The sequence below is a fragment of the Rana temporaria genome, chromosome 2 (assembly GCF_905171775.1).
Source record: "Rana temporaria chromosome 2, aRanTem1.1, whole genome shotgun sequence".
Lineage (NCBI taxonomy): Eukaryota > Metazoa > Chordata > Amphibia > Anura > Ranidae > Rana > Rana temporaria.
In genome coordinates this window covers 349,944,885-349,957,721 of record NC_053490.1, presented here as the reverse complement: position 1 = coordinate 349,957,721, position 12,837 = coordinate 349,944,885, and the positions used below count along the sequence as shown (strand labels likewise).

Here is a 12,837-nt window from a genome sequence, read left to right as displayed (position 1 = left end):
AGGTCCCCATAAAAGTGAAATATTCCTTTAAATTTCACAACTGGGGGGTGTCTATAGTATGCCTGTAAAGTAGCGCATGTTTCCGTGTTTAGAACAAAATGAAATTTCTAAAGGAAATAAAGTCATTTAAAACTACTTGTGGCTGTAATGAATTGTCGAGTCCCGGCAATACAGATAAAAGTAATTGAAAAAAAACGGCATGGGTCCCTCCCCCAGTCCATTACCAGGCCCTTCAGGTCTGGTATGGATTTTAAGGGGAACCCCGCACCAAAATAAAAAAAATGGCGTGGGGTTCCCCCCAAAAAGCCATACCAAACCCTTATCCAAACAGGCAACCTGGCAGGCCGCAGGAAAAGAGGGAGGCGAGGGAGCGCCCCCCCTCCTGAACCGTACCAGCCCACATGCCCTCAACATGGGGAGGATGTCCCCCATGTTGATGGGGTTAAGGGCCTCATTCCTACAACCCTTGCTAGATCCCGGCCCCCCCTATGTGAATTGGTAACGGGGGAAAAATTTGAACCCCTACCATATCACAAAATAAGTGTCAAAAATGTTAAAAACCACAGTACACATCTTGGGACAAGTCCTTTATTAAAAATATTTTTTTTTTCCAGCGATGTAAATCCATTTGCGATCTCCAGCGAGGATACGAAGAAGAAAAAAAAAAGCAGACTCGATCCTGCCTCTATGGGAAGCACCCACGGAATGACGCACTCTCGCCCTGACAGCTCTTATATAGCTGAGGGCTAGGCCACCCGTCATGTGATGCAACAGGGAAATGCCGGGGTTACCCAGTGACATGTACGGGTGACATCCGCCCCCTCTGACGCAAAGTTAGTTTCCGGTTGCATCAGAGGAGGTGGGGTCACCCGTACATGTCACTGGGTAACCCCAGTGTTTCGCCCGTTTCCCCCGGGCGAGGGAGCGTCATTCTGTGGGTCCCTCTCATGGAGGCAGGATCGAGTCGGCTTTTTTTCTTCTTCATCTTCGTATCCTCGCTGGAGATCGAGATTGGATTTACATTGCTGGATTTTTTTTCTTTTTAATAAAGGACTTGTACGGTGTACTGTGTTTTTTTTTTAAAAATACACTTTTTGTGAAATGGTAGGGGTACAATGTACCCCCGTTACCAATTTACATGGGCGGGATCTGGGGGTCCCCTTTGTTAAAGAGGGCTTCCAGATTCCGGTAAGCCCCTTGCCCGCAGACCCCCACAACCACCGGCCAAGAGTTGTGGGGATGAGGCCCTTGTCCACAACAACATGAGGACATCCCCCCATGTTGAGGGCATGTGGCCTGGTACGGTTCAGGAGGGGGGGCTCTCTTGTTTCCCTCCCTCCCTCTTTTCTTGCGGCCTGCCAGGTTGCATGCTCAGATAAAAGTCTGGTATGGATTTTTGGGGGGAATCCCACGCCATTTTTTTTTATTTGGCGCGGGGTTCCCATTAAAAACCTGAAGGGTCTGGTATGGATTTTGAGGGGGAACCCTATGCCATTTTCGAATTTGCCGCAAACACCCCAAATTGTTCGCTATTCGGCAAAAAACCCGATGTTCGAGTCGAACTTATGTTCGACTCGAACATTGGGCTCAGCCCTAATGTCAATATTGGTATTTTTCTTCTGTTCCTGCAGTAGCTCACGTACCTCCCCTTCGCATTGACCCATGGTTATTTCCCCTCTACCGTTTCCCCCAGGAAGCTATTTGAATTAGTTTGCCCCAAATCATTGTCTTGCGTGCTGTCCAGTTGACAGTGGAATACATATCTCCAGGGGTATTCTCTGTGAAATACTGGCATAGGAAATTTCCCACCTCTTTGAATACAGTGCTGTCATTTAGTAATGAGGCACTGAGGTGCCACGTCGCTGGTCAGGCTTTCGTCCACAGCTTTTACAGTCATCTGGACTGGCGAGTGATCTGACCACGGTGTTACCAATATTTGGGCCTTTGTTATGAACAGGAGAAGTGGGTACAGGGTGAATATATGGTCTTTATGGGAGTATGTTTTGTGAACATGTGAATAAGGCATATAATCTCTAGTGTGGTTCTCTCCAGATGTCAATGAGACCATAGGAGTGTCGTAAACACACCAACTTGGTACTCTGTTTAGGAATATATGTTTCAGTACAGTTTTATGGGAGCTTGTCCAAAATTTGGTCCTAAGGAGTGTTGTCGTCATCCCCAAAGATTATATGACCAGTCGTGTGAGGCATCAACATACCTAGCATTTCAATGAAAGAGGCTGTCTGTCCAGAATTAGGGGCATAATACAAGATAAATGTGACCTCATGCTCGTTAATTATACCATTCACTAAGATGTATCTGCCCTCCTTATCATGCATTATCCCTTTGGGGTGAAAGGTACTCTCTTGACTATGCATACTGCCATTCCGCTCTTTTTATCCAAGCCATTCGATAAAAAATAAGTGGGATGTTTAGCATTTAGGTAGTTTGGGGACAAAGCCTGAGAGAATTGGGTCGTCTATCCCTAATTTGTGATAGTATTGGAAAGCCAATGTTCGTTTAGTACAGGAATTATGAGACCTGATTTTAAAATGTAGTCAGTATTATTTTAGTCATTGTGGTTCAGTGGTCTGTGCTCGCCTGTGAACGATACCATCAATCCTCAACCAACCCCATTGGATTTCTGCCATCTGGAGGGAGACACTGCCCTGGTACAAACGAGAAGGTATAGAATAGAAAGAGAAAAGAGAAGTGCCAATAACATAAGTATTGAACTCTAACTCCTGTCTGCCTGCTGCCAGTATGTGAAACCTTAGCAACATAAACATCCACATTTCGTAAACGTAAGGTTGGTTATGGGGACCAGCACCCCTTTGATTGTGGCGAAGTTGCCGACAGCAAACAGCTAAATTTGCTATAAGTGGCCATCTTGGTCCATCCCTCTACAAACTATTTTAGGGGATGAGTGAGAGGGATACCCAATCCCTATACTGTACTCTCCCTCGGGGGAGGGAATTGCTTCACTCAAATCATTTGTAACTTTAGTAACTCATCCATATGAAAAACTGCAACCATTTGTAAATATTTGTTTAACTATCATGTCCTCTTGGAATAAACTAGGGCTGTGGAAATTAACCATTTATTCATCAATGAATTGTAAATTTTTTGTGATCGATCAAAATTCTTTTGATCGGTACTCACCTCTCTGCCAGCTTCCAGGTCTTCAGGGAGATCCGGTGATGTCACGGACACCGGCGGGGCTTGCCGTGTCCATCTAAAGGACTCCTTTGCTGTTCCTTCATATCTGCATGCCAGCAGGACCTTACTATCTGCCACACGCAAGGGCTGTTACACTTCCCAATATCAACCTGGCATAGGTGTGCGCAACCTATTGCATTAGGGTGTGCACACCAAAGCTCCAACAGATATGTGTTTGACATATTTACCGGCCTCTTCCCTGCACTCCATCCTCAAACAATGGGAGAAAGGGGGAGCAAGGGAGCACATGGGGGACCCGGGCAACAGAAGGAAGAGGAACAGAAAAGGAGGGGTGGCATATATTAGTACCAATATTTTCCTCCTGTGGCAGCTGAATGTTGACAAAAGGGAGAGGAGGAGAAACCTACTCTCAGCTGCTGCAGGAGGAAAATACAGATCGGCTCCATTAAATTCCACCCCCGCCATCTCTCCTGTCCAAGTTCTGAGGACCAGCAAGGAAGGATTGCAGTTTACCTGTCACCTGCCCACCATTGACAGGTTGCCAACCCCAGGATTAGGGTGTGCCCAGGCACACCTGGCACACCCCTTGCGCACGTCTATGCAACCTGGGATTCTACAGCCATCCACTGGGAGTGGAGGTCAATGGAAAAAACTTATGGCACAGGGGAAGTATAGAGAAGGGGGGAAACCATGAATGGAGGAGTATATGGGACACATCCATCTAGCCCTATAACCCTGCCATGCAGGTCATGTGCGGAAGCAGTGGTAACATGTCCAATCAGACAATAGCTGCCACCGCTGAGGCAACGAGTTGAAGTCCGCAATGGCAAGAAGTGCTCCTTTACCATCAGATGTTGCCAAACCAGGAAAGAGTGAAACCCTTCCCGGTCAGTTCACGTTGATAATTTTGGTTGCGACCACAGCGGTGATACAGGTCTGGGAGATGTCACTGATGCCCTGATCGATGGGGAGTTCCTGGAAATCAGACCCAGGCTGAGCAACACATCTTGGAAATTTGCAAAGAAATGCATCTTTCCATTATATGTAAAGGAGATCATAAATGGAAATGACCAGCGGTATTTGATCTGGCGATTCATCAGATGCATCAGTAGTGGTTTCAGTGATCGCCACTTTTGAAAGGTCAGTTGAGAAATATCAGCGAATATTTGGATTGGATGCCACAATAAGGAGATGTCCTGCTGAGATCTGGCTAAATCGTAATTTTCTCTTTCATCTTGTAAAAAATGGGATTTGACAATGATACTGTATCTTGGGGCAAGCCATCTGATCTGAGAGCAGTTAAGGCCGATGAAAGTACTCCAGTTCCAAGTGATGTGGAGATATGTCAGGTATCAGATCCTGCATCAAAGTATGAAGTGCAGGTCCCAGGTCTGTGACTGTTTCGGGGAAGCCTCGGACCCTGAATTTATAGCGGCGAGATCTATTCTCAAGATCCTCTATCTTAGCTTGAGCTTGAACCAGTTGGTCTTGTAATGTGTTGATCAGTTTAGAGTTCTGATTCACTCGTTTCACAGTGTCGCCGACATTAGATTCAACAGAATCTAATCTTTAGCCTATATTCTGAAAATCTCCTTTTAGGTCAGCGGTTATGATGGTGCATGCTTTAGAAAGTTCCTGCTGCAGTAAAGTGGAGAATATTGCAATGGGCACAGTGTCCTCAGTATATGCAGCTGTCTGTATTGGAAGTGCTATTTCTGCCATCTGTCTGTCTATAGATGAGTCCAGGGAGGCAGCACTATCCACTTCCCCCTCTGGTAAAGCAGTGTATGGCGAAAACTGCTGTGGCTCACCTGGTGATATCTGCTGGGTATCCTCCTGTGACTGAGGAAGAAAAGACAGGAAAACGCGCCTCTAAGTCATCTGGTTTAATGAAAATAACAGGTGCAGGTTATCTAACACTTACATATAAGTTAGCAGAGTCACGGGTAGAAGTGATGGTGTTCCAATGGAGCCTGTCACACTTGAGAAAGGAGCGCGCAGGTCCCTCTACAGGCCAACGTACGCTCTGAAACGCGTTGTGAATCCTTTTGACCCTTGTCAGCCACCGTCCCTCTGACGTCACCATCTAGCAAGACGAGCGGCTGGTTCTAACAGCGCTCCTACACAGCCTTAGACTCGGTTCTTCCTGCTACACCACTGAGCTCTCTTCACAGATTGCAGGCATAGCCCGGCTCCATTGGAACACCATCACTTCTACCCGTGACTCTGCTAACTTATATGTAAGTGTTGGATAACCTGCACCTGTTATTTTCATTAAACCAGATGACGTAGAGGCGCTTTTTCCTGTCTTTTCTTTTTCATGTACATTCAAGTTGACTTCACTCTTGGAGAGCAGCCCTTGGTTATCTGGTGATTTTTGCCAACTGAATACATTTTATCATTATGGACTTTTGTATTCATATTTATGGACTTTAACAATTTATTTGTGAAAAATTGCTATCATCATATCCTTGTTTTTAGTTTTATTCCCTTTTCTGATTTTTTTCAATGCATTTCCTGAGCGCTGTAATTCTGTGTTATTCCTGTGACTGAGGAGAAAGGATCTCGCATTATCTCCTCCTGCAGTGTTTGCTGCTGCTGCTGTGGTGCGATCTGCAGCTCAGGAGGAGAGAAGCCGCCGCCTCGTGGAGCCGTTTTGTGAACCGGCGCCATCTTGGCTGGAGGTGTCTGCTGCTTGTAAGGGGACTGGCACACCATCTGAGGGTAATGGGGCAGCTGTGTGAGCTTCTTCGCCTGTCTGGTATAACTGACGATATATATATATATATATATATATATATATAGTCAGTTATACCAGTTCAGAAGCATAGTTTGATTGAAGTGCAATTGTAAGATGAAACATTTATCAAATTTTCCCAACATTCACACCTAATAAATTGTTTCCTTATAATATGTCATTTAACCGTACCTTTATTTGCAGCCTGCTGTTGTAATTGCCATTGTTTTTCAGTCTCTACATCTGTTCTTGAAGGCAGGGAGCTAACTCCTTCATTAGGCAGAGGTGTTAAGAAATGGGGTGACTCTCTCTTATATGGCACCAAGTTGAGCTTTACCTGCAAAAAGAAAGGTAAAATAAATAAAATAGAAACAGAAGGAAAGGGAGTTAAACCAACAAACACAGAGACATATATAAAATAACTTAATGGAAACTAATAACAGATCAACCTAAAGTGAAATTAAAGTCTCATTTTTATTTTTGTTTTTAAAATAACATGGTATGGGATGCTTTTAAAGCTACCACAAGGGGGATATACAGATCGGCCATAAAAGCTGTTAGGACGGAGCAAAAGCATGTGGTGTCACCTTTACAGGATAAGAAGCAGGAATGTGCACATGCTCATGCCAATACACCTTCCCCAGATACAATGGCAAATCTATTATTTGCCAGAAGGGCTCTAGATCTTCATTATCAGGATATTGCCTCCAGCCCTTTGCAACAGAGGACAGAATGCATTTTTGAGAAAGAAGATAAAAATGGTAAACAATTAGGTTTGTCGACGGTTGTAGATAAGCCCCTTACTGTGGTCCTGTGCATTTCCTCTCCGGCCAGAGTACTGCTGACAGACAGGGATGACATTTTGCATGAGTTTTTTTTCATTTTATAGGAGGCTATATTCACCTATAGCACCGTATAGTGTAGAGGACCTTCTTTCTACTCTAGAGCCCTTACATTTGCCCAAGCTACCGGAAGAAACTAGAGAGTAGGGATGAGCCAAAATCCCCAGAGACTCTTTACCACGTGATCAGCCATGTCCAATCACAGCTGATCACGATGTAAACAGGAAAAGCCGGTAATCGGCTTTTCCTCACTCGCGTCTGTTAGACGCGAGAAGAGGAGAGCCGATCGGCTGCTCCTCTGACAGGGGGGATTATCAGAGCAGCCCCCCCGAGGATGCCCACACTGGACCACCAGGGATGCCCACTACAGGTATGCCAACCTAGACCACCAGGGATGGCAATCAGAAATGAACAATGGATGCCAATCAGTGCCCACAATGGATGCCAATCAGTGCCCACAATGGGCATCACTGATTGGCAGGCATTATTGTTTGGCACTGATTGGCATCCATTAGTACAACACATTGCAGTACATTAGTGCCACCTATCAGTGCCCATCTATGCCCATCCGTGCCACCTATAAGTGTGCATCCATGGCACCTATCAATGCCCATCCATGCCACCTATCAGTGCCCATCCATGCCGCCCATTCCGCCTATCAGTGCCCATCCAATGCCGCCTATCAGTGCCCATCTGTCTCGCCTATCCGTGCCCATTCATGCTGCCTATCAGTGCCCATCTGTGCCGACCTATCAGTGCCCATCCGTGCCACCTATCAGTGCAACCTATAAGTGCCCATCAGTTCCACATATTAGTGCCCATCAATGCCACCTCATTAGTGCCACCTCATTGGTGCCACCTCACCAGTGCCCATCAGTGCCGCCTTATCAGTACCAGTCAGTGCAGTACCATCAGTGCCCATCAGTGAAGGAGAAAACATACTTATTTACAATGTTTTGTAACTGAAACTTTTTTTTCTAAATTTTCTGTCTTTTTTTTTTTTTTGCAGAAAATAAAAATCTCAGAGGTGATCAAATACCATTTGTGGGAACAAAATGATAAAAATTTGTTTGGGTATAGTGTAGCATGACCGCGCAATTGTCATTCAAAGTGCAACAGCGCTGAAAGCTGAAAATTGGTCTGGGCAGGAAGGTGTATAAGTGCCCTGTATGGAAGTGGTTAAAGTGTAGCTCCAGCCCAAAAAATTCTTTTTAAGCTTTTTCTGAAAACATAGAGAAGGGTTATCACCCCTGTAACATTTGTTTTGCTGTCTGTGTGCGTCTGTTCAGAAGATTGCAATTCACTTTCTGTCCCAATGACAATTTTTTTTTTTTTGTAATACAAGGATTGGTGATAAAGCATCAGTGGACGGGAGACACCTCTTACAGAAGACAATTTCCCTTCCTAGGGGTAGATTTCCTCTCACTTCCTGTTGTCTCCTTCAGTTTGCAAGTAGGGGTCGTTTGTAAGTTGGATGTTTGAATGTAGGGGCCTGCCGTATATATTCTGCATAAATTTGGGCCCTAGGTGTTGGTGTTGCCACAACACTGTAAGCCCTCACATTTAGTCTTGGTGGGCGCTGGAACGCCCTGCTGTGTGAACTATTATATCATGAATTGTACAATGGTATCATGAATTGTTGAACAATGGTAAAAAATTGGGCCTTAGGCACTGGTGCTGGTGCCACAACACTGTAAGTCCTCACAGTTACTCTTGGTGGGCGCAGGAATGGGCCCTGCTGTGAAATATTAGATCAAGAATGTAATTCCATGCCATTGTTGAACAGGTGCAGAAAAATTGGGCCTTTGTTGGTGGTGGTGCCACAACACTGCAACCCCTCACAGATACTCTAGTTGGGGCGCAGGAATAAGCCCGCTGGAAAAAATTGCATCACAAATTGTAATTACACTCCCCTGTTAAACAGGGGCAGAACAATTGGGCCTTAGGCACTGGTGCCACAACACTGCAACCCCTCACAGATACTCTAGTTGGAGCGCAGGAATGAGCCTGCTGTAAAGTATTGCATCAAAAATTGTAATTACACGCCCCTGTTAAACAGGGGCAGAAAAATTGGGCCAGTGCGGTGGCGGTGCCCAGAACCAAAAATGTTCCTACAAGCTATGCGCATAATCATTGAGGAGGAAAAGGATAGTCACTGAGCATAACAGGATAGTCACTCAGCATCAGCATAGGCAGTCTTGAAGGGATCTGACATTTCAAAAAAAAAATATCCAGTTACATCAGCATCAGGTGCTTGGTAGCTGGTGGTGATCCAAGCCTGATTCATTTTTATGAAGGTCAGTCGATTGACCGAGTCGGTGGAGAGGCGCACCCTGTGATCGGTTACAAAGCCTCCAGCAGCACTGAATGTGTGTTCTGAAAGAACGCTGGATGCAGGACAAGCCAGTAGCTCAATTGCGTACTGTGCAAGCTCTGGCCAGTGATCCATCCTCAAGACCCAGTAAGCCAGAGGATTTTCGGTGGGAAAGGTGTCCAAGTCTGATCTTGCCCCTAGGTATTCCCGCACCATGTAAAACAGACGCTGGCGATGGTTGCTGGAACCGGTCATACCTTGGGGCTACGGACTAAAAAATTGTCTGAATGCATCGGTCAGACGGCCACCTTCTCCACCGCTCCTTCTGTGACTGACCGAAGCCTCAGCAACACGTTGTCCAGGACCAGGATTTTGTAACCTCCCAGTCTCTGGGAACGCGTTGCACAGACCTTTCTGCAAGGCCTCCCAAAGATGTTTCATCTTCTGCTCCCTCTGCGTCGGCAAGATAAGGTCCGCAACCTTACTCTTGTAACGTGGATCAAGGAGGGTTGCCAGCCAGTAATGATCCCTCTCCTTGATAGCACGAATACGAAGATCCTTCCGCAGGCTTTGCAGGATCGGGGAGGCCATACAACATAGGTTTGCTGAGGGAGGTTTGTGCCATTGTCGCAAACCACCATTCCTGGCTTAAGCTGGTGTGGCGTCAACCACCTCTGAGCCTGCCCCTGCAGAGCTGACAAAACCTCTGGCCCAGTGTGGCTCCTGTCCCCCAATCACACCAGCTCAAGCACCGCATGGCATCTTGTTGCCTGCATAGCCCCTTGAACGCCTAAGGAGCACCGCTGGTTCCGAGGACACATCAGCACAGGAAGAGGCCACAGAGGAAGAAGAAGAGGAGGGGGTGGAGGAGAGAGGTGTGTCACAACCAGTAGTAGCATTTTGGAGGCGTGGTGGCGAAACAACCTCCAACACTACTGTACCTTGTCCTGCGTCCTTCCCAGCTGCCAGCAGAGTCACCCAATGCGCTGTGAAAGATAGGTAATGTCCCTGTCCATGCCTGCTGGACCATGAGTCAGCGGTAATATGCACCTTACCACTGACCGCCCTGTCCAGCGAGGCATGGACATTGCCTTCCACATGCCGGTAGAGAGCCGGAAACGCCTACCGTGAGAAAAAGTTGTGTTTGGGAACTTGCAACTGAGGTACCACACATTCCACAAACTCACAGAAGGGGGCAGAATCTACCAACTGAAAAGGCAGCAGCTGAAGTACTAGCAATTTAGCTAAGCTAGCATTCAACCGCTGGGCATGTGGATGGCTGGGAGAAAACTTATTTTGGCGCTGCAGCAGTTGGGGCAGGGAAATTTGCCTGGTACAATCTGCCGTTGGTGTACCAATAGTAGATTGCCCACAAGTACTTGGCTGTGACACACCTAATTCTACACCTTCAATCCTATCAGTGCAGGCTTCAGAGAGGACTGAGGGTATAGTGGGGTTGGAGATCCCAGCTGATGAGGAGCAAGGAGAGGTCCGCTTTGTTCTTTGGTGTGGGTCTTTGAGGTACGCTTGCCAACGAACTGCATGGCAGGTCGACATATGTCTGGTCAAGCATGTGGTGCCCAAGCGGGTGATGTTTTGGCCACGCGAGATACGCTTGAGACATATATTGCAAATAGCAGCGGTGCGATCTGATGCACTTGTCTCAAAAAAAGCCCACACCAAAGAACTTTTGGAATAACGCTGAGAGAGAGCAGTGCCCTGCACATGCGGAGCTCTGCATTGTGATGCATTCGGTTTGCTGCCCTTAAGCTGGCCCCTGAAGGGCATCTTGCCTCGTTGGAGATGTGCCCCCACCTCCTCCTCTCTCCTATCAGGCACCCACGTAGAGTCAGTGACCTCATCATCCCCTCCCTCCTCATCACTGTAGAAAACCTGGCAGTATGCTGCAGCTGGGGGAACATGACTGCCAGATTGCTGTCCTTCTTGGGCACCCCCTCTCTCTGGGCTCACGTTACTGCCTTTCTCTAGCTGTGTACCATCATTGGAGCCTTCAAAACGCTGCGCATCCTCCTGCAGCATGTACCCAACACTGTGGTCAAACAGTTCGGGGGACTCCTCAGGGGGGCATGGTGGGGCTAGGGAAGGAGTGACTGATGCCATTGAGCAAAGGGAAGAGGCCGCGTTGGCGGCTGCTTTGCTAAAGTACCCTGAGCCTGGGTGAGAGAGGATGAGGACGGCTTGGTCATCCACTCTAAGTTTTCGGCATGTTGTGGCTCAACACGGTCAGCTGCCGAAAAAAAGACGAGTGTGTCCCACTGCCACGTGCTGATGAGGATGCACCGTGTCCACGACCAGCACTGTTGCCTCTAGACGCAGAGCCTGCTTGCCCTCTTTTATCGGCTCGTGACTCTCTGCCTCTCCTTGCAGTCCTTTCAGACATACTAATGGCCTGCAGAGGACACAGACAGTACACCACGTGAAAGTACTTGCAGCAATATCCCCTGCCTATAGTATTAATATGAGCAGATCCCTGCCTCTAGGAGTAAATATGAGAAACACCAGTTTTACGTTAGGTGCACAATGTGCAGAAGACACAGACAGTACACACACCACATAGCTTTAGGTGCACACTGCAGAGGACACAGACAGCACACCACGTGAGAATACTGCAGCTAGCACAATCACCTGCCTGCCTGTCGGTAAATTAGGAAGAGTGGATCTAGCTAAACTCAATACAGTGTATAAATATATATACAACACCTGGGATGCATATATATCCTCTACACACTGTAACTCTAAGGCCTCGTACAGACGACCGGATCTATCCGCTGGGATTGATCCGCAGATCAGTTCCAGCGGACAAATCCGGTCATCTGTACGGCCTACCGGATATTTTTCCGCAGAGATTCGTCCAGCCGATCGATTTCAAGCGGATATAAATTTCTTAGCATGCTAAGAAATCTATCCGCTTGAATCGTGTCCAGCGGATTGATCCGGTTGTCTGTACAGACTCACCGGATCAATCCGTCCGCTCCCATCCCTTGCATGTATCGTAATGATTCGACACATGCGTGGAAGTAGTTACCTTCCAGCGTCGCACACGTCGCCGTGTCATCGTCGCGGCGACGGCGTGACACGTCACCGCGGTTGTATTCTGCGCGGATTTCGATCTGATGGTGTGTACAGCCATCAGATCCAAATCCGCCAGAGGATTTATCCGCTGGAAACGGTCCGGCGGACCGTTTCCAGCGGATATCCTCTGGTGTGTACGGGGCCTTACTGACTAGCCTACCTGCTCTATCTACCTGCAATAAATGACACTCTCTCTCTGTCTTCTCTTAACCACCGCAACACACTACACAAGGCCGCCTGCTTTTATAGTGTGGGGCGTGTACTAAACCCCCTGAGCCATAATTGGCCAAAGCCACCCTGGCTTTGGCAAATTATGGCTCTCCGTTCTGACCAAGCATGCGGGTCATAGTGCATGCTTGGCCAATCATCAGCCAGCAATGCACTGCGATGCCATGTCATGGCGCATAACGCCATGACACTCCACTCAAATTTGGCGCGAACGGCCCGTAACGTTCGTATTTCGACAAAGTGTCGAATATACGATGTTCAAACATGAGTTTGACTCGAACACGAAAAAACATAAAATAAGTAACGCTAGTTTGTGATAAAATATTAATATAAAATAAGTCCAGTGACGGATGTGTAAACAGAAAAAAAGGGGCAAATAAGAATATATAGTGCAAAATTTTGAATGGTGAAAAAAACTTGATGGATGTGTAAGACTGGATGAA

The 12,837-nt window shown here is 47.1% G+C and overlaps 1 protein-coding gene across 5 annotated transcripts in view; it reads right to left on the bottom strand.

The window, feature by feature from the left end:
- The window catches only part of PLEKHA6 (pleckstrin homology domain containing A6), a 1,721,986-nt gene that overhangs the window by 412,000 nt on the left and 1,297,149 nt on the right, over positions 1-12,837 (bottom strand). For all 5 annotated transcript variants that reach the window (XM_040339539.1, XM_040339538.1, XM_040339541.1 and 2 more), the window contains one exon: positions 6,110-6,254. In XM_040339539.1, coding sequence (XP_040195473.1) covers positions 6,110-6,254 — 145 coding nt within the window. The remainder of the gene's footprint in view (positions 1-6,109; positions 6,255-12,837) is intronic.